Source organism: Eleutherodactylus coqui, chromosome 7 (genome assembly GCF_035609145.1).
Source record: "Eleutherodactylus coqui strain aEleCoq1 chromosome 7, aEleCoq1.hap1, whole genome shotgun sequence".
Lineage (NCBI taxonomy): Eukaryota > Metazoa > Chordata > Amphibia > Anura > Eleutherodactylidae > Eleutherodactylus > Eleutherodactylus coqui.
The window spans coordinates 225045080-225065954 of NC_089843.1; the positions used below are offsets into that span (position 1 = coordinate 225045080).

At 46.3% G+C, this 20875-nt stretch overlaps 1 protein-coding gene across 1 annotated transcript in view; it reads right to left on the reverse strand.

The window, feature by feature from the left end:
* LOC136573223 (cytochrome P450 2C8-like) overlaps nt 1–20875 on the reverse strand; it is a 52605-nt gene that overhangs the window by 12373 nt on the left and 19357 nt on the right. Inside the window, exons 2-4 of the mRNA XM_066574508.1 lie at nt 7978–8140; nt 5722–5871; nt 5477–5637 (exon numbers count right to left, since the gene is read on the reverse strand). Coding sequence (XP_066430605.1) covers nt 5477–5637; nt 5722–5871; nt 7978–8140 — 474 coding nt within the window. The remainder of the gene's footprint in view (nt 1–5476; nt 5638–5721; nt 5872–7977; nt 8141–20875) is intronic.

Sequence of the window (20875 nt, forward strand, 5' to 3'; positions counted from 1 at the left end):
GTAGCAGAAGTATAGGCAGACCCCAGTAACATCCTTGTGGCAGCAGTATAGGCAGACCCCTGTAAAATTTACGTGGCAGCAGTACAGGCATACCCCAGTAACATTTTTGTAGCAGAAGTATACGCAGACCCCTGTAACATTTCTGTAGTAACACTATAGACAGATCCCAGTAATATTTCTGTAGCAGAAGTATAGGCAGACCCTGTAACTTTTATGTGGCAGCAGTGTGGGCAGACCCCAGTAACATCCTTGTGGCAGCAGTATAGGCAAACCCCTGTAAAATTAATGTGGCAGCGGTATAAGCAGACCCCAGTAACATCCTTGTGGCAGCAGTACAGGAAGACCCCTGTAACATTTATGTGGCAGAAGTATAGGCAGGCCCCTGCAACATTCAAGTGGCAGCAGTATAGGCAGACCCCAAAGTCCCACTTTGACTCGAAGGAATGCTGCCTTTCAATAGGTGGCACTGTGGAGGATTTATTCCATCTCCCTTATTTGCATATTACCCAGAGGAGCGTGCGTGGCCATTTGAGTCTCCTCACTTAGTTTATAGTATATAGTTGCTCTCCCTAAGGAGAAAAGAAAGAGCGTTTCTGACCCCTGTCCCAGGCCTCTCACTAGCAAAAGCCAGACTCCTACTGTACACTGATGAAGGGCAATAACCCGGAAACAGCTGTATGTACATGGAGTTTGGCTTTGCTTTTAATTCCCAGTCATTGTAACAAGACTTGTATAAAAAGTCCCACTTTGACTCGAAGGAATGCTGCCTTTCAATAGGTGGCACTGTGGAGGATTTATTCCATCTTCCTTATAGGCAGACCCTTATAACATGTAAGTGTCAGCAGTATAGGCAGACCCCTGTAACTTTCTTGTAGCAGAAGTATAGGCAGGCAGACCCCAGCAAAATTTCTGTAGTAATAGTATAGACCATCCTCTGAAACATTGGGATACCATGAACGTAGGTGAAGGCCGGAAAAATAAGTTGGATAAGAGTGTAGGCGTGGGCCCGACAAATAAGTGTACCAAGAGTATAAGTGTACCTCTGAAAAATTTATCAACCCAGAGGGCAGGTGAAACCCATAAACATTTTTTTAAAGATACAGCGACTGCTGGCGACGTGCTGCTCACATTTCTTAATTGAGAGGTAGAGGTTGCATAGGAGTAGGAGGGGGAGGGTTTAGAGGAGGTGGCATAGACCGCTGCAGATACCAGAACCGAGGAAGGACCCGCTATTCTGGGTCTCGGTAGGACGTGTGCGGTCCCAGGCTCTGACTCGGTCCCAGCCTTCACCAAATTCACCCAATATGCCGTCAGGGAGATACAGTGGCCCTGCCCGCCAGTACTTGTCCACGTGTCCGTGGTTAAGTGGACCTTCCCAGTAACTGCGTTGTGAGGGCAAAATTAATGTTGCGGGAGACATGCTGGTGTAGGGCTGGGACAGCACACCGGGAAAAATAGTGCCGACTGGGGATTGAGTAGCGCGGGACCGCCGCCACCATCATGTTTTTGAAAGCCTCCGTTTCCACAAGCCTGTACGGCAGCATCTCCAGGTTGATCAATTTGGCTATTTGCACATTTAAAGTTTGAGCGTGCGGGTGTGTGGCAGCGTATTTGCGCTTTCGCTCCAACGCTTGCGCTAGCAACAGCTGGACGCTGCGCTGAGAGACATTGCTGGATGGGACCGAGGACAGCGGAGGTGAGGGTGTGGGTGCAGGCCGGGAGGCTCTCGTGCCTGTGTCCTGAGAGGGGGGTTGGATCTGAGTGGCAGGCTGGGGCACAGGGGGAGTGGCAGTGGTGCGACCCGGAGGCGAACGGCCTTCGTTCCACCTTGTGGGGTGCTGGGCCATCATATCCCTAGCATGCTGGTGGTGGTGAGGCTGGTACTGGTGGCTCCCCGGCTGATCTTGGCGCGACACAGGTTGCACACCACTGTTCATCGGTCATCCGTGCTCTCACTGAAAAACATCCACACCTTTGAAGACCTAGGTCTCTGCAGGGTGGCTTGGTGCGAGGGGGTGCTTTGGGAAACAGTTGGGGGAGTCTTCGCTCTGGCCCTGCCTCTACCCCTGGCCACCCCACTGCCTCTTCCAACCTGTCCTGCTGCTGCACTTGCCTCCCCCTCTGAAGACCTCTCCTCAGTAGGCTTAGCAAACCAGGTGGGGTCACTCACCTCATCGTCCAGCTGCTCTTCCTCTGAATCCTCTGTGCGCTCCGCCCTCGGACTTACTGCCCTTGCTACTGACTCACTGATAGACAACTGTGTCTCATCATCATCGACCTCCTCACCCACTGAAAGCTCTTGAGACAGTTGCCATAAGTCCCCAGCCTCATCACCCAGACCCCGGGAACTTTCCAAAGGTTGGGCATCGGTCACGACAAACTCCTCAGGTGAGAAAGGAACCATTTTTTTCCAATCAAGGTAGGGGCCCGAGAACAGTTCCTGGGAGTCTGTCTGCTCATCAGAATGTGTCATTTTCATGGAGTGAGAAGGCTGGGAGGAAGGAGGAGCAGCAGCGAGAGGATTCAGAGTTGCAGCAGTGGACTGCGTAGAAGACTGGGTGGTCCATACATTGCTGGATGCATTTTCTGCCATCCACGACAGGACCTGCTCACACTGCTCTGTTTGTAATAAAGGTCTACCACGCGGACCCATAAATTGTGATATGAAGCTGGGGACCCCAGAAACTTGCCTCTCTCCTAATCCCGCAGCAGCCGGCTGCGATTCACCTGGACCCGGAACTCGGCCTGTGCCCACACCCTCACTTGGACGTCCTCGTCCATGTCCTCTAACCCTACCTCTACCCCTCAGCATGGTGTATTATAAATAGAGCAGACACAGAGTGGTGTGAATAATTATGGAATTATTGGCGTACACTTTCACGCTGACAGCGGTTATGTAACGCTAACTGCAGGCAGAAACAAAGAATAAGGAAGGCTGCAAACAGACCTAGCCGTGCAATAGTGATTCACTACAACTCCCAGCAGCCAGGCAGTAAAATGCACATGGTCACAGGTAGCCCAACGAAGGAGCTTTTGTTTACATTTGTTTGAAAAAGAATACAGGCTATATAGCGTGTATATGACTTTCCCTCTATAATTGGCTGTCGCCATACACTGTGCGTCAAGTTGACGGCAGACACAGAGCGGTGTGAATAATTATGGAATTATTGGCGTACACTTTCACGCTGACAGCGGTTATGTAACGCTAACTTCAGGCAGAAACAAAGAATAAGGAAGGCTGCAAACAGGCCTAGCCGTGCAATAGTGATTCACTACAACTCGCAGCAGACAACCAGTAAATTTCAGACGGTCACAGGTAGCCCAACAAAGCAGCTTTTATTTAAATTTTTTTGAACAAGAATACAGCCTATATAGAGTGTATATGACTTTCCCTCTATCAGGGGCTGTCGCCGCACGCTGTGCGTGAAGTTGACGGCACACGCAGAGTGGGGTAAAAAAATTATGCAATTATTGGCGTCCAGTTGGAGGCTGACAGCGGTTATGTAACGCAAACTGCAGTCAGAGAAAAATTATACGCTAGGCTGCAAAAAGGCCTAGCTGGGTAATAGTGAGGCACTACAACTCCCAGCAGCCAGGCAGTACAATGTACACGGTCACAGGTAGCCCTAAGAAGGAGCTTTTTAAAATTTTTTTTTTGAAAAAGAATATAGGCTATATAGCGTGTATATGACTTTCCCTCTATCAGCGGCTGTCGCCGTATGGTGTGCGCGAAGTTGACGGCGGACACAGAGCGGTGTAAAAAATTCTGGAATTATCGGCGTCCAGTTGGAGGCTAACAGCGGTAATGTAACGCAAACTGCAGCCAGAAAAAAAATATACGCAAGGCTGCAAACAGGCCTAGCTGGGTAATAGTGAGGCACTACAGTCACAGGTAGCCCTAAGAAGGACCGTTGGGGTTCTTGTAGACAGGATTCTACACTTCCACTGTCCCTGTCTCACCAGTACTGCCCCTATACTCTGTATAATAGACTGCAGACTGAGAACGCTATAGCCTGCACAGCCCAAGATGAAAAAAAAAATCTTGGTGCAAAACTGCTCCCAGCCAGCCACAACAGTAATGCACACGGTCAGATGTGGCCCTAAGAAGGACCGTTGGGGTTCTTGAAGACGCTAACAGTAGCCTAACACTCTCCCTATAGCAGCAGCAGCACTCTCCCTAATCTCTCCCAGTGTGTCTGAGGCGAGCTGCCGGCGGGACCGCTTTAAATACTCGGCGGTCACTTGATCTCACCAGCCACTCACTGCAGGGGGGTGGGATAGGGCTGGAACGTCACAGGAGGAAGTTGTAATGCCTTCCCTGCATGTCTATTAGCTAGAAAATGGCGCTAAACATGCAGGGAAGGAAATGGAATTGACTCGAGTACTGAGCATCTGGAGCACCCTAATACTCGAACGAGCATCAAGCTCAGACGAGTGCGTTCGCTCATCTCTAATTATATATACACACATATATATATATTTACAGCTGGTATAGGTTATACGTCATGCATATAGTGATATGGAGTGTGCTGGTATTACCTGGGTATGACCTGTATATGATTGCACACTTTACACACAATTAAAAAAATGATCAAAAACCTGCCAGTGGTTTTCATAAATTGCATTTTTTTTAAACCGCATGTGTTTAAATCCACATGCAGTTTTTTAATGTCGTAATTTCTTAAAAATGCATGAGGTTATTGAATACCGCATGCAGTTTGTTTTTTAATTATGGTTCAAAAATGCAAAAACCTCCCAAAAAACATGAACACAGCCTAAGTGGCTACAAACAAATCACGTCCAGCAAGGTAGTCATGTTTGGAAAGGTTATGCTAAGAGATTAGAGCATGTATGTAAATGTTTTTTGCATCTGTATGCAGCACTGTTTAGGTATGGGTATGGTTATAGGTACGGGTGGGGAAGAGGCGGGATGCTGAATATTTGTACCCAGGCGCCTGAGCCTTTAGCTACACCCCTGGTTGCATGTAATCCATTGATACCTAGTCATGGTTTGTTTGTTCTAGTGATCCAGTTCTGTATTAATATTTTGCTATCTTGTTATTCAAGGGCGGATTGAGAGTATTCCTGAACTCTTGTCATTAAAGATTGCAGGCACCTTACCAATCACTTTGTCTATGGGAGAATTAATTTGGGTTAACAAAAGGCATTTAAACTTTGATGAGTAGTCTAAATGCCCAAGTGAATATGGCTCCCGATGGTCAAGGGCCTTCACCATTGCCATAATATTCAAATAGTATTTCTCTATCTCCTAGCTTGCCTCCACCATGCTGCACAGGCCAACTTTCTAAACTTTTTAGCCTGGTAAAATCTGATGAAAAACTTGCATCACTTAATAATTTAGAATGAATCTGGGCCTCAGAGTTCATTACTTTTTGCAAGAGATCTTGGTAAAGTCATAACATTACCCGGGAAGCAAGAGGGGTGCCAGGGCAAAATGAATCTTAACAATATTTACCTGACCAGAGAAAGAATTCAGTCGCCTGAAGATTTCTCTGTTGTAGGATAAAAGTGTCAGGAATTTTTTGTCCTCGTAGTCAAACCTCTCACCAAAAACAACAGAACATATAACATTGGAGACAGCCAACCCAAGAATGTATGTTGGATCAAATGACGTATCTGCAATTAAAGGCAAAACTCTAATTGTTGAGGTAACAATAGATGAATATACTGGAAATACAGGATTAGACACAATTCACTTACCTTGTTTTAACATAATTCTCTCTCTAAGACACTGGGCCTCCTCTTGGATCCTCATTTCAACACTCCTCTTGCCCATTCCTAAATTTCTCAAGGTCATCAGAGAGAATCGTCGCATTGTTTGCCACCTTTCCCCATTGCTCACAACAATCCCTAGGACATAGTAGAGAATGGTCTATGGACACAAACTTCACAGTTTCAGGTCATGGACAGTTTTTTTTGTTTCTGGCTATCGGCCAGGATATTATAAGAACAGCTCAGACTAATTTCTTTTCTAAAGTTGTACAGAATAGTGACATGATGCCCCAACTAGCAGCGGAAACCTTTCATGCTCAGCTGTTATTGTCCCACAGCAAACACTACAGGAGAAACGTGGTATTATATTGTGCTCTTCAAGCTTTTGGTGCTACTGTGTCTTGAGCCATGGTTCAAGGCATAGTTGTAACTAGACTTCCCATAACAAGGTGGCAAAAATTCAGCTTGTTGCCCTAATTTTGTATCTAAATGGTGTAGCAGTGCAGTGCAGCTACTGAAATGGCTTGGGGGCCTAAGTAAAGACACTGCAGGCAGTATGTGCAACAGAGAAGAGGCTTCTCTACTTTGGAGCTGGCCAATTAGGCTAATTTTACTCCACCTAAGAGTACCCTCAAAGGGATGTTCCAGGCCAATTCTATTGAAGTTCTATGCTCAGAATAGGAAAATAATGTGTAAATAACCCCGGGGCTCCTGTGCATTTACTCAATACAAGTGATAATTGATAGAGAAGCACTTACTTGCACAGGGGGCCTATAGGGGTGACGAGCCTCCTCTGTAGAAGTCCAGGAAGGCATCTCTCAACCTTGTGTTCAGTACTCCCGGTCCAGAGAACAGCACCAAGATAGATGACAGTGACCATTCATCCATCTCGATGCTGCTCTCTGGACCCTGAACTACTGAACACAAGGTTGAGACGTGCCTTCCCAGAATTCTACAGGGGAGGCTCGTCACTCATATGGGCCCCTCTGTGCAAGTAAGTGCTTCTCCATCAATTATTATTCTTACTGAGTGAACGCACAGGAGCACCGGGGTTATTTACACATTATTTTCCTATTCATTTCCGATCCTTGCTTTGGCTGTCGGCTTCTTCGAGTGTGCTCTTCCTGGTTCCGTCTGGTTGTCAGGAATTACAGTGTGGTATCAAGGCATTCTTATGTGTGACATGGTGGTTTAGATGACCACCACGAAAGGTGGGTGTCCTCATCTCTATTAATCAACACAGACGTTTTGGCTCACAGATGGAATGCTCTCCTAATTTTCCTACACATGCTCAGAATAGGTCATCAATAGTTGATTGGCTGGGATCCACTGCTCGGGACCCTGACCAGTCAGCTGATTAGGCACTAGTGTCAGCACCACAACACACAGGGGTATGGGGCGGAAACAGTTAGCTTTGTAGTGGTCAATGCTGGTAAATGCACACTCCATATCCCTGTGTGTTGTCCTAACAGCACGAAAAACTGATTGCCCGGGGTCCTAAGCAGTGGATCCCAGCCAATTAACTATTGATGACCTATGCTAAGAATAGGTCATCAGTAATATTTGTCTGAAAGAACTCCTTTAAAGGGAAGGGTGAGCCAGTCAGTTTTGGGGAGCTTTAGGGAGCCACACACCCCAAGGAAGATGGTAATGAACCAGTGTGGGGTTTTCATGGGGCAGGTTGCAGATCTGCATCTACATCAGCTGGGTAAAGCTGAAGTGTATCAGTTAGTGCTCAGACAGCCCTAGCATTTGTTTTGTATTGAATTGTATTTTAACTGCTTTGTCTTGTACTGTGTCAAGCACAAAAAAGCTGCTGACAACCAGTTTTAAACAATAACGCAGTGTTTTATAGCATATTTTGTGTGCGGCCCAAAACATTTTATACATAAAGATGGTGATCCCAGTGAGTTGACATCCCCCAAGGGTCACAATGGCCAAGGCAGAATAGTTTGTTGGACCTACCACACAACCTCTTTTCTAAATTCCCTTGGCTACATACCTGGTTTAAGATGCACAAAGTTCTCCAATCTTCAGAAATTTTACATTTAGCCTGCAGACATGTCTCAAAACGAAATGACTGAAGCTCATAGATCCTCTAATGCGTAGGATGTTCTTCACTTCAGCCAATCGATGAAATGAGGACAGCAATAAAAGTGGCACTGTTCAATTTAGGTGGTACAGGCTGGCCAAACTTGTTACTCTAGTGCCTAAATGGGTGCAGTTGGAAAATGTCCCACTTACCATAGTCTCCAAACAATAGATTGTTAATTTCAAGTTTTCCTCTGTCATTAAATATATCCCCACTGTCAACAAGAGCTTCCTTAACAGCCTCATATCCGACTAACATGACAATTTGTTGGTGAACAATTTGAATAATGTACACAGAGCCATATTTCTCACTGAGCTGTAAGAAGAAAGGACATAAGAGAAGAAGAGGAAATTCTTAACATCACAAAGCATAAAGGTAAACATAAATGAAACAATATGAAGCCATAGCCAAACTACCTAAAATGTTCTTAGAACATTATGGTCTCCTAACCCAATGAAAAAGGTCATCCGCTTTGGAAAACCCTGCATGTTAGAAGGGTCCCTTGTAGAGATGAGCGAGCGTACTCTCTAAGGCAAACTACTTGAGCGAGTAGTGCCTTAGGCGAGTACCCGCCCGTTCGTCTCAAAAGATTCGGGTGCCGGCGGGGGAGAGCGGTGAGTTGCGGGGGTGAGCAGGGGGAAGGAAGTGAGAGAGAGATCTCCCCCCCCCCCTCGTTCCTCCCCGCTCTCCCCCGCCGCCCCCCGCCGGCAGCTGAATCTTTAGAGACGAGCGGGCAGGTACTGGCATAAGGCACTACTCGCTCAAGTAGTTTGCCTTAGCGAGTACACTCGCTCATCTCTAGTCCCTTGATAATACACGAAGTATCCCTCAGCTGGGATCCAGATAAATGAGTGTAAACAGTAGAGCAACTTTGCAATAGGTGTTCAAATGTTTTGCAGTGCTACCACAGAGGAAATTACACATTTCATAGTGGACATTCCAATCAATGGTCTGTCTGTTTAATGTCGGGCAGGGCAGGTCCTCCAGAGCTAGGGGCACACTTTATAACCACTCTCAATCTGGCCAAGAGAAGAGGAACCTGAATTGAAGACCCCCTGTATTAATTGAATTCCCTAATAGGGTATAGGAAAATGGGTTTCCTAACCTGGTGGACTAATTTAAAGACCATATATGTAACATCTAGGACTGAAGTTAATTTACTCTAAGATTGGGTATATTTTACTTGTCAGATAAGCGTGGTCAGAGTAGAGTGTCTTTTAAAGAATTGGTCATGTACAGAATAGTCTACAGCTCCTAAGTAGATCTATGTGCCTCCATCGTTCCAGACTACAAACAAACCCTGTGTGATACTCCATTTCTTATGGAACAGAAGGAAGAGAATGGGAATATAACTGCAGATTAAGACTAGAAGAGGCATGTTTGCCAGATTGCAATTTAGAGGGGCAAAAATGTTCATGTTATTTTTTGTAGTTAATTGTGATGTAGCGTAGGTTCTGCCGTACACAGGGTGGCCTTGTCGCGGCACGTCAGCTCACGTGTTTTGGGTCTAAAATACCAAGACCAGCATTTATCAGTGTGTGTTTTCTATGCATGCGGTTTGCTATAGATGCTGGAGGAGCCCAGGATGGCATGCCAGTGTGGCACACTTATTAATGCAGGGCAATCCACTGCTTAGTCAGTGTGGGTTGTATGCCTATATGTGTGGCGCACCTATCTATGGCGGTCATCTTGGTATCAGTTCATATTGTGTGGACTGGGTTTGTTAACAGTTATCCCCCCCCCACCACCACCACCCGGGGTTGATTTGAGGGCCTGCTCAATCAGTCTGCACATGAACATTTTTGCTCCTCTATGTTGTAATCTGGCTTGCTGCTGCTGCTACCAGGTTAAACAATGGTTGAGCTTTTCCTGTAGTATATATTGTGTATCTGGCTTCTTTTTCTAGGAGTTATGTCTTTGAGCATTTTTTTTCTTACCTCTGTGATTTAATGTAGTTAATTGGGAGATAGCGTAGGTTCTGGCGTACGCGAAGTAGCCTTGCCGCAGCACGCCAGCTTACGTGTTTTGAATTTCAAATACTGACTAACACCCACATTTATTAGTGTTTTCTATGCATGCAGTTTGCTATTGATGCTGGAGATGCCCAGGATGGCATGCCAGTGTGGCACACTTATTAATTCAGGGCACTCCACTGCTTAATCAGTGTGGGTTGTACATCTGTATGTGTGGCGCACATATCTATGGCGGTCATCTTGGTATCGGTTCATATTGTGTGGACTGGGTTTCCTAGCAGTCACCCCTCCCCCACCCTGGGATGAGTTGAGTGGCTGCTCAATCAGTCTGCACATAAACATTTTAGCTCTTCTATATTGCAGTCTGGCTTGCTGCATGCTACCAGGTTAAACGGCGATTGAGCTTTTCCAGTAGTATATATCGTGTATCTGGCTTCTTTTTCTGTGATTTATATCTTTGAGTATTTTTCCTAACCTCTGTGATTTTAGGAAGAGGCATGTTTGCAGTCTAAAGCACAATGACATGCAATACTGTATGGTAACTGTAGACACAAAATTGTAGATTTCTAATCTATATATATAAAAATGAATGTATGTCTGTGTGCGTGCGTGCGTGTCTGTTTGTCCTTTATGCGCTACTACACCATTCATCCGATCGCCATGAAACTTTGGGAAGTTGTTGAGTACGCTCCTGGGAAGATTATAGGCATAGTACAACTATCCTACGATAAATGGCGCGCGCGCGAGCGTCGTCGAAAGTTACCACCCCCCCACGTAGATCGAATAAGTAAGCCACCTGCTATTGTGATGTCATCAAGATCGGACGCCCTTGAACATGCCCCAACATGTTCTATAAAGCTGCATTGTGATGTCATTAAGGCTCTATTATGACACGTACAGCTTGGAACCACTAGAGCACGCCAGCCAATTACCATTGGAGTTGGAAGTGGGTAAACAAGTACTAGGATATCTTCCTAAGAAGCCACAGCAGCCGGATAAATTGTATGTTCCACCCAACGGCTATTTTATTCAGCCCGCAAGGGGGAAGCAGCGGCCTACAAAATCTCATTCAGGTAGGTAGGTTCAGTTCTTGGAGGTTGGGGAATGCTTATGGGCAAGGCCTTATGTCTCATCCCAACTCGATTATTCAATTCTAAGCGCAAAAGAATTAGCGTCCAAATTTTATGTATGGAATTTAATTCTCTCACTTCCCAATGTCATAGAAACTTGAAATTTGGCACGAGCATTGATTATGTCATAAATAGGAAAAGTTAATGGGTCCCAACTCGATTATTCAATTCAAAGCGCCAAAGAATTAGCGTTCAAATTTTACGTACGGAATCTAATTCTCTCATTTCCTGATGTCATAGATAGATAGACTGTATGCAATAACCCTGATAGATAGATAGATAGCTAGATAGACTGTATGCAATGACACGTACAGCTTGAAACCATAAATACTAGAGCACGCCAGCCATTTACAGTCAGTCTCCATTGGAGTTGGAAGTGGGCAAACATGTACTAGGCTATCTTCCCAAGAAGCCACAGCAGCCGGATAAATTGGATGTTCCACACAACGGCTATTTTATTCAGCCTGCAAGGGGGAAGCAGCGGCCTACAAAACCTCAGTGGTCGCTGCTGCCGTCATCTAGATATATAAAAACGAATGTATGTATGTATGTCTGTCTTCGCAGCAACGCGCGACGGGTACGCTAGTCAATCTATATATATAAAATTGAATGTATGTCTGTCTGCGTGCGTGTCTGTTTGTCCTTTATGCGCTACTACACCATTCATCCGATCGCCATGAAACTTTGGGAAGTTGTTGAGTACACTCCTGGGAAGATTATAGGCATAGTACAAATATCCTACAATAAATGGCGCGCGAGCGTCGTCGAAAGTTACGCCCCCCCCACGTAGATCGAATAAGTAAGCCACCTGCTATTGTGATGTCATCACTGATGTCATCAACATCGGACGCCCTTGAACATGCCCCAACATGTTCTATAAAGCTGCATTGTGATGTCATTAAGGCTCTATTATGACACGTACAGCTTTGAACCACTAGAGCACGCCAGCCAATTACCATTGGAGTTGGAAGTGGGTAAACAAGTACTAGGATATCTTCCTAAGAAGCCACAGCAGCCGGATAAATTGTATGTTCCACCCAACGGCTATTTTATTCAGCCCGCAAGGGGGAAGCAGCGGCCTACAAAATCTAATTCTCTCATTTCCCGATGTCATAGATAGATAGATAGATAGATAGATAGATAGACTGTATGCAATAACCCTGATAGATAGATAGATAGACTGTATGCAATGACACGTACAGCTTGAAACCATAAATACTAGAGCATGCCAGCCATTTACAGTCAGTCTCCATTGGAGTTGGAAGTGGGCAAACATGTACTAGGCCAGTGATGGCGAACCTTTTAGGGACCGAGTGCCCAAACTACAACCCAAAACCCACTTATGTATCGCAAAGTGCCAACACGTCAGGGGGCGGGGCTTATCACAACGTATGATTTTACCCCCGTCGTTCTAAAAAGGACAAGGCTGTTTCAGAATAGACCGGGTGCAGATTCTGACTGCTTTTTGGACGCGGAAATACTGCAGAATGTGCTCAGCGGAGATTTCTGTGGAAAATTCTGCAGCATTTCCGCATCTAAAAAGCAGTCAAAATCTGCACCCGGTCTATTCTGAAAGAGCCCTGCCCATTTCTGCCACATGTACACATACCCCAGCGGTAATAGTGACACCTTCACCCCAGCGATAATAGTGACATCCCACAGCAGTAATAATAGTGACACTCCCCCCATTAGTAATAAGAGTGACATACCCCAGCGGTAAACCTCAGTGGTCGCTGCTGCCGTCATCTAGATATATAAAAACGTAGTATGTATGTATGTCTGTCTTCGCAGCAACGCGCGACGGGTACGCTAGTACTGTTATAAATGATGCTTCACTTCTATGTTAAATTCATACAGTAACCTTTAGTCCTCCTTCACACAGCCAACAAAGTTGCGCAATTTTGTAGTGTTGCTACAATGCTACAAATCGCATGTATGTCAAGCCCATGCTTTCCTATGGGTTCCTTCACACATGCGATGTTTTGTAGCATGCTACAAAATGACACAAAAAGCCTCACGGGTCCGGCGATATGCCCGCGACTCGTGAGGTTTTGTAGCATAGGTTTCCTTTGGAGCCTTCCTCTCTGTTGCAAGGCATCGCACGAAAACACGGCTTTCGTGCGGTGCGATGCGATGCAACTTTGACAGTAGCAAATGCTACTATCAAAGCTATAATCTAAAAAAATACACATACATCACCTTAGACACGCTGTCAACCCGCCCGCATCTTCTCCCCGAATCCCGGCACTGATCATCTTCTCTTCTGGCCGGGGATTCAAAAACCCCTGCCTCATGGAAGCACTGGCTGTGATTGGCTGACAATTAGCCAATCACAGCAAGTGCTCGATGAATGGCAGTAATTGAACCAATCACAGCCATTCTTCGAGCACTGGCTGTGATTGGCTAAGCGGCAGCCAATCACACCTAGCTCTTCCAGCAGCCAGGGATTTTTCAATCCCCATCCAGAAGATGAAGATGATCAGTGCCAGGAGCTGGGGAGAAGCTGCGGCGGCACCCCGGACAGCGCGGGAGAGGTGATGTATACTTTTTCCCCCCTTTAGTTACAGCTTATTTTCAGGGTAGGGCTTATATTTCAAGCCCCACCCCCAAAAATCTTTGCATGTGATGGTACAAAATTGCGGTATTGCCGTGAGAAGATGCAGCGATATTGCACGGTGCAGCGATGCGATATTGCTGCGATTTTCTCGCGGTGATGCTGTATCGCCCGTTTGAAGAGGCCTTAAATTGATTTTCAAAGATCATACTAAGGGACCTTTCACGCAGTACAGAATTACTTTGCATGGATATTTCTGAATTGCAATGTTATCCCTATGGGGCCTGAATTCTGCACTTGTTAAAATCCATACATCTTTACTTCAAAACCACAAGATTAAATTCTGCAGCGGAAAAGCCTTCTGCTGTGAAATGAAGGACATGTTGCAGAATTGTTAAAGATTTCTAACATACAGGAGAAGTAATTCTGCAATCAAAGTCTGCGGAAAAAAACACAAGAACTTTTGCCAGATGCATCACAGACCACATTCCTCAATTACAAATGCAACAAATGTTCATTAATTGACAAAAATCAACAGCTGTGCTGCGTCCTATAGATAATTTTGTCTTGTGTAAAGGTCACTAAAAGAGCTCCCGAATAGAGATGAGCGAACGTACTCGTTCGAGTATTAGCGTGTTCGAGATGCTCGTTACTCGTGACGAGTACCACGCGATGTTCGAGTTACTTTCACTTTCATCTCTGAGACGTTAGCGCGCTTTTCTGGCCAATAGAAAGACAGGGAAGGCATTACAACTTCCCCCTGCGACGTTCAAGCCCTATACCACCCCCCTGCAGTGAGTGGCTGGGGAGATCAGGTGTCACCCGAGTATATAAATCGGCCCCTCCCGCGGCTTGCCACAGATGCGTTCTGACATAGAGGAGGGAAAGTGCTGTTGGTGCCGGAGCTGCTATAGGGAGAGTGTTAGGAGTATTTTAGGCTTCAAGAACCCCAACGGTCCTTCTTAGGGCCACATCTGACCGTGTGCAGTAGTGTGGAGGCTGCTTTTTGCAGTGTTGCACTTTTTTTTTTTTGGTATATCGGCCGTGCAGAGCATTGTGCCCTGCAGTAATACTCCAGGGCCAGAAGTGGTGGTTAGGCAGGGACAGAAGACATATATTGTGAGGCAGGGACAGAAGACATATTGATTGAATATAGGCAGTGGGTCTTTGCAAAAACATTTGGGGAAAAAAATCTATTTGGGCTGCCTATGACTGTCCTCAGTGTTCTGGGTCTGTGCTGGGTGTAGTAGTCCTCCTAATTCATACGCAGCCAGCTAAGTGTTACAGCAGGCTTGCGCAAAATTATTTCCTGGCTCTGTCTGGGCTGTTAAATCACCGCTGTATTGCAGTCCACAGTGCAACACTCTGCAGTTCTTTGACATACTCCAGGGCCAGAAGTGGTGACGCAGAGAGAGAAGAGATATATTGATTGAATATAGGCAGTGGGCCTTTGCAAAAACATTTGGGGAAAAAAATCTATTTGGGCTGCCTGTTTGTGTCCTCAGTGTTCTGGGTCTCTGCTGGGTGTAGTAGTCCTCCAAATTATTTTCTGGCGTTCCGTAAGCGAAGTCAGCCTCCAACCACAGGCCAATAAGCGGCACATTTAATTACAGCGTTCTGTTTCTGCACTACTGGTAATACACCATGCTGAGGGGTAGGGGTAGGCCTAGAGGACGTGGACGCGGGCGAGGACGCGGAGGCCCAAGTCAGGGTGTGGGCACAGGCCGAGCCAGTGCGGTGGCCAGGGGTAGAGGCAGGGCCAGACCGAATAATCCACCAACTGGTTCCCAAAGCGCCCCCTCGCGCCATGCCACCCTGCAGAGGTCAAGGTGCTCTACGGTGTGGCAGTTTTTCACAGAGACGCCTGACGACCGCCGAACTGTGGTGTGCAACCTTTGTCGCGCCAAGATCAGCTGGGGAGGCACCACCACCAGCATGCGCAGGCATATGATGGCCAAGCTCCCCACAAGGTGGGACGAAGGCCGTTCACCGCCTCCGGTTTGCACCACTGCCTCTCCCCCTGTGCCCCAACCTGCCACTGAGATCCAACCCCCCTCTCAGGACACAGGCAGTACCGTCTCCTGGCCTGCACCCACACCCTCACCTCCGCTGTCCTCGGCCCCATCCAGCAATGTCTCTCAGCGCAGCGTTCAGACGTCGCTAGCGCCACTGTTTGAGCGCGAGTGCAAGTACGCCGCCACTCACCCGCACGCTCAAGCGTTAAACGTGCACATTGCCAAATTGATCAGCCTGGAGATGCTGCCGTATAGGGTTGTGGAAACGGAGGCTTTCAAAAGCATGATGGCGGCGGCGGCCCCGCGCTACTCGGTTCCCAGTTGCCACTACTTTTCCAGATGTGCCGTCCCAGCCCTGCACGACCACGTCTCCCGCAACATTGTACGCGCCCTCACCAACGCGGTTACTGCCAAGGTCCACTTAACAACAGACACGTGGACAAGCACAGGCGGGCAGGGCCACTATATCTCCCTGACGGCACATTGGGTGAATTTAGTGGAGGCTGGGACAGAGTCAGAGCCTGGGACCGCTCACGTCCTACCCACCCCCAGAATTGCGGGCCCCAGCTCGGTGGTGGTATCTGCGGCGGTGTATGCTTCCTCCACTAAACCACCCTCCTCCTCCTTCTATGCAACCTCTGTCTCGCAATAAAGATGTGTCAGCAGCAGCACGTCGCCAGCAGTCGGTGTCGCGCGGCAAGGCAGCACAGCGGTGGGCAAGCGTCAGCAGGCCGTGCTGAAACTACTCAGCTTAGGAGAGAAGAGGCACACGGACCACGAACTGCTGCAGGGTCTGACAGAGCAGACCGACCGCTGGCTTGCGCCGCTGAGCCTCCAACCGGGCATGGTCATGTGTGACAACGGCCGTAATCTGGTGGAGACTCTGCAGCTCGGCAGCCTCACGCACGTGCCATGCCTGGCCCATGTCTTTAATTTGGTGGTTCAGCGCTTTCTGAAAAGCTACCCACACTTGTCATACCTGCTCGGAAAGGTGCGCCGAGTCAGCGCACATTTCTGCAACTCCAAGACGGACACTGCCACCCTGCGCACCCTGCAACATCGGTTTCATCTGCCAGTGCACCGATTGCTGTGCGACGTGCCCACACAGTGGAACTCTACGCTCCACATGTTGGCCAGGCTCTATGAGCAGCGTAGAGCTATAGTGGAATACCAACTCCAACATGGGCGGCGTAGTGGGAGTCAGCCTTCGCAATTATTTACAGAAGAGTGGGCCTGGTTGGCAGCCATCTGCCAGGTCCTTGGAAACTTTGAGGAGTCTACCCAGATGCTGAGCGGGGATGCTGCAATCATTAGCGTCACCATTCCTCTGCTATGCCTCTTGAGAAGTTCCTTGCAAAGCATAAAGGCAGACGCTTTGCACTCGGAAACGGAGGCGGGGGAAGACAGTATGTCGCTGGATAGTCAGAGCACCCTCATGTCTATATCTCAGTGCGTTGAGGAGGAGGGGGAGGAGCATGAGGAGGAGGGGGAAGAGACAGCTTGGCCCACGGCTGAGGGTACACATGCTGCTTGCCTGTCATCCTTTCAGCGTGTATGGCCAGAGGAGGGGGAGGAGCATGAGGAGGAGGGGGAAGAGACAGCTTGGCCCACTGCTGAGGGTACACATGCTGCTTACCTGTCATCCTTTCAGCGTATATGGCCAGAGGAGGAGGAGGAGGATCCTGAAAGTGATCTTCCGAGTGAGGACAGCCATGTGTTGCGTACAGGTACCCTGGCACACATGGCTGACTTCATGTTAGGATGCCTTTCTCGTGACCCTCGCGTTACACGCATTCTGGCCACTACGGATTACTGGGTGTACACACTGCTCGACCCACGGTATAAGGAGAACCTTTCCACTCTCATTCCCGAAGAGGAAAGGGGTTCGAGAATGATGCTATACCACAGGGCGCTGGTGGACATGTGAGGGTATATATATATTGCCATATGTGTTTTTTATGCTTTTATACCTGTATGCAAGTTTTATTCAATTCCAAATGAAAAAAACTTTAATACTTCGCCTTACATCAGATATGCCAAGGTTTTGCAAGAGATGTATCTTAAATTCAGAGAAGAAGAACCAGACACAAGGCCGCATGTACTTGGCCGATTTCCCAGAAGCGCAGAAACAAGATATCAAGATGTTCAAATGTACATAATTTTGACTGTCTTAGGCCAGAAATCCGGACTTCCCATATATGGATGTTAGGCCGGACTTCTTAGAATTGTGTGGGTAATTCTTTGTACTGGAGTTAATTGAATACGTGATTTTCTGTATAAGCCAGAGGCGCCTCACTGTCTAAGGCGGAAATCCGGACTGCCCATATATGATTATGAGCCCATCACCCCATAGTGGGGATGGGACAGAGGGTATAAGATCTCATGTAATCTGTAATAAAGCGCGCAGTTTTTTCTCCCGTGTGAGGAGCTAGACCAGACTCCTGTGTGTGGTGTCTCTTCTTACGGCCGGCAACGGGGAAAGTGGGGTGGGCCGGATTGGTGCTGTACTTAGAATTTTAACCCTCATAAATGGCGCCCGAACGTGCGGCGGTAAAATCGGAGCTTACAGCGCAATTCACCCGGATCCACGCTACTGAGAAACCGTCCTACTGCAAACCGAGCCTGATCAACTCACAAGAACTCCAGGTAAGACAAACATATATTTATGTTGTGTTTTACGCTGGGAGTCTTGCAGCAGGACTGACTATCTGTGGTTTGTGACCGGACGGGTTGGGTTAAGAGTTCTACACGGTAACTCGTGTGGGCTCCGGGTTTGCTGTCATGGACCACTGACCGTGATATGCGCACCAATGGCTCACCCAGAAACTAGTCTGTAGTCTATTTGTTGTTGAAGTCCGTAGCGTTTTAGCGATAGTGGAGATTGTTTGATTGTTTGTTGTATCTGCAGAATTTTTTTCTCTTACTTTTTATTTTGTCTCATAGAAGAAGGGACCCTCGGGTTTAGTTTAGTTAGTTAATGGTTTAGCTGAGGAGGAGACGCACTCTATGAGAAGTCTCATAGAAATAGGGACTCTCGGTCGGTTTGCCTTATATATGGGGCTAGCGATTTGATTTCAGAGAGATGCATTTTTATGGGACTGGTTCCATGGAAGAAGATGTCCTCGGTTGTTTTGCCGGTATATAAGGGGCTGACAATTTGGAATTAAGAGGGATTCACTCTATGGAGCGTGTTATTATTATTATTATTTTTGTTGTTGTAATATGCGTAAGACCTTATTAAAGAAGATAGAGCCCCTCAAGGGCTGCCGCCGTGTGGATGAATCTGTAAAATGTAAGAAAAATCTAATGAAAATGTGTGACACCGACCCGCACGGTAGATTACAAAATGGTGTCTGGGAGGGAGGTCTTTAGGACCGAGAGGTGCCTTGGAAGACCAAGGTTTGCTAGAAGCAGAGAGAGAGACAGTCAGAGTAAGTTACGTATGTACACATTATTTGTTTAAGAAAGTATCCGTAAGTGAAATGTTGAAAAGTACAGTAAGTGATCAAGAGGGCGTCAGGAGAGTGTCTATTGAAGGTTATATTGGCAGTTAGGTAGGGGAGAGAAGTACAATGCATGTGATTGGTTGGCAAAGAGAGATGAAAATGTGTATAATACAAGATAGATAATAGATAATGTATAATCCATACTAGGTGGATATATATGTGTATATATATATACTGTAAGTGCAAATAGTTAGCTGAAGGGGAGAAGAGTCTGTTGACATATAGCTGCTAACTTGTGTTTAGTCTCCAAGGTCAGGAAGATAACAGCGAGAGAGAAAATACAATAACATCCTTGGTTAATATCTTGGCTTGCTTGCAATGAATTGAAATGAATTTAATTAGTTATACTGTCTTAGTAGGCAGGGAAATATAGTAATTTCTAAGTTATATTCTTACTTATACAGGGGTTGAAAATGAATGTTGCAAGGTCCCAGCATATGTGTTAATTATGATTTCAAAATGTTTTTTCAATAGTTTAAGCTAAAACTTATTTCAGTATGTGTTTCATAGTCGCGGAGAGATAAGAGATTTATTTTAAAAAAGTGGGGGCTTTCAGAACTCACTCCAAATTCAGGGTCACAGAAACTAAATACTTCAGTGTTTAATACAGCATATAATAGCTTCAGTAGATAAGAAATATAGAATATTTCAGTCACTTAGCAAAACTTTTTTTCACATAATTTGTCATAAATAGCGTTCATTCACAATCTCATCTCAATAGAATTATGTACTTTATAAAATTAATAGCACTCACCTCAATGTTTTTCAACTGATGTATGTATGTTTGCCAAACTTTTTTTTGTCCGTGCATCTGTATGGACTGGTACACCTTCAAAGGGGGGTGACGGAGCAGACTTGAGAGCATGGATGGATGGGAGTTGGTGACCCGTGTTCAAGCTGTGGTGGAATGTGTGATGTGGAAATTGACTGGGGGTAAAAGTCCTACCCCATGCATGGGACTTTGCTTGGTTGAGATGTGGACGTGTGGACGGTTAAGCTGAAATTAAGTTGAGAAGACGGACGCACGGAGCCAATATCGAAGGGGTGGAGCTATATGATGTAATAGTACGTAGTAATGTTTCATCCCTCCTGCACAAGGGAGGGGGGAGAATTTTGAGCAGCTAGTTTTTTTGTTTTGTTTTTTTTTCTCCTGTCTGAAATTTGATAAAGATATTGCAGGCAGGATCAGACTAATAAGGAATTCACTTAAAGGGATATCACATTTCAAATATTAGTAGAGGTTTTGTAGATTATTCTTCCCCGGTGTAACTCATGTTTCTGCTATAGGTGCTAACATTTTACAGGCCTTATCTGCATCCATCAAATCTTTTTACAATGTTATAATAACTTAAACCCGGCTACTATTGTTCCAATTGAGTACCCTGGTTTAAAGGGGGGGGGAGGAGAAGGCATAGGTGATCTAGGTATTGCAAATCAGCCATTTTTAAATTTTTTGCAAGCCATTTTTTGAATTTTTTAAATTTTTTGCAACAAGGTTCTGATCTTTTTGAAATAAAATACCAGCCTGATTGTCTAGCATTGATGCAACAAGAAAATGTAAGTTTTAAAAAGTTACTGAAGCCCTTGTTAATAATGCATATTTTGAGTTGTTTTTTATAGATGGTACCCAGGGTGATTGACGACTCCACACTGGATATACGGTGGTTACACAACAAGATGTCCTAAAAAGCAGAATGTCTCCGCATGTCGCAGTACAAGAAGCGGAATTAAAAGCACTCACGGAGGCGTGTGGAGTGGCCACAGGTAAGACGGCAAACATTTACACTGACTCCCGGTATGCATCTGGCATAGCTCATGATTACGGCCCAACATGGAAGGCCAGACAGTTTTTTACCACAGCAGGACAGCCAA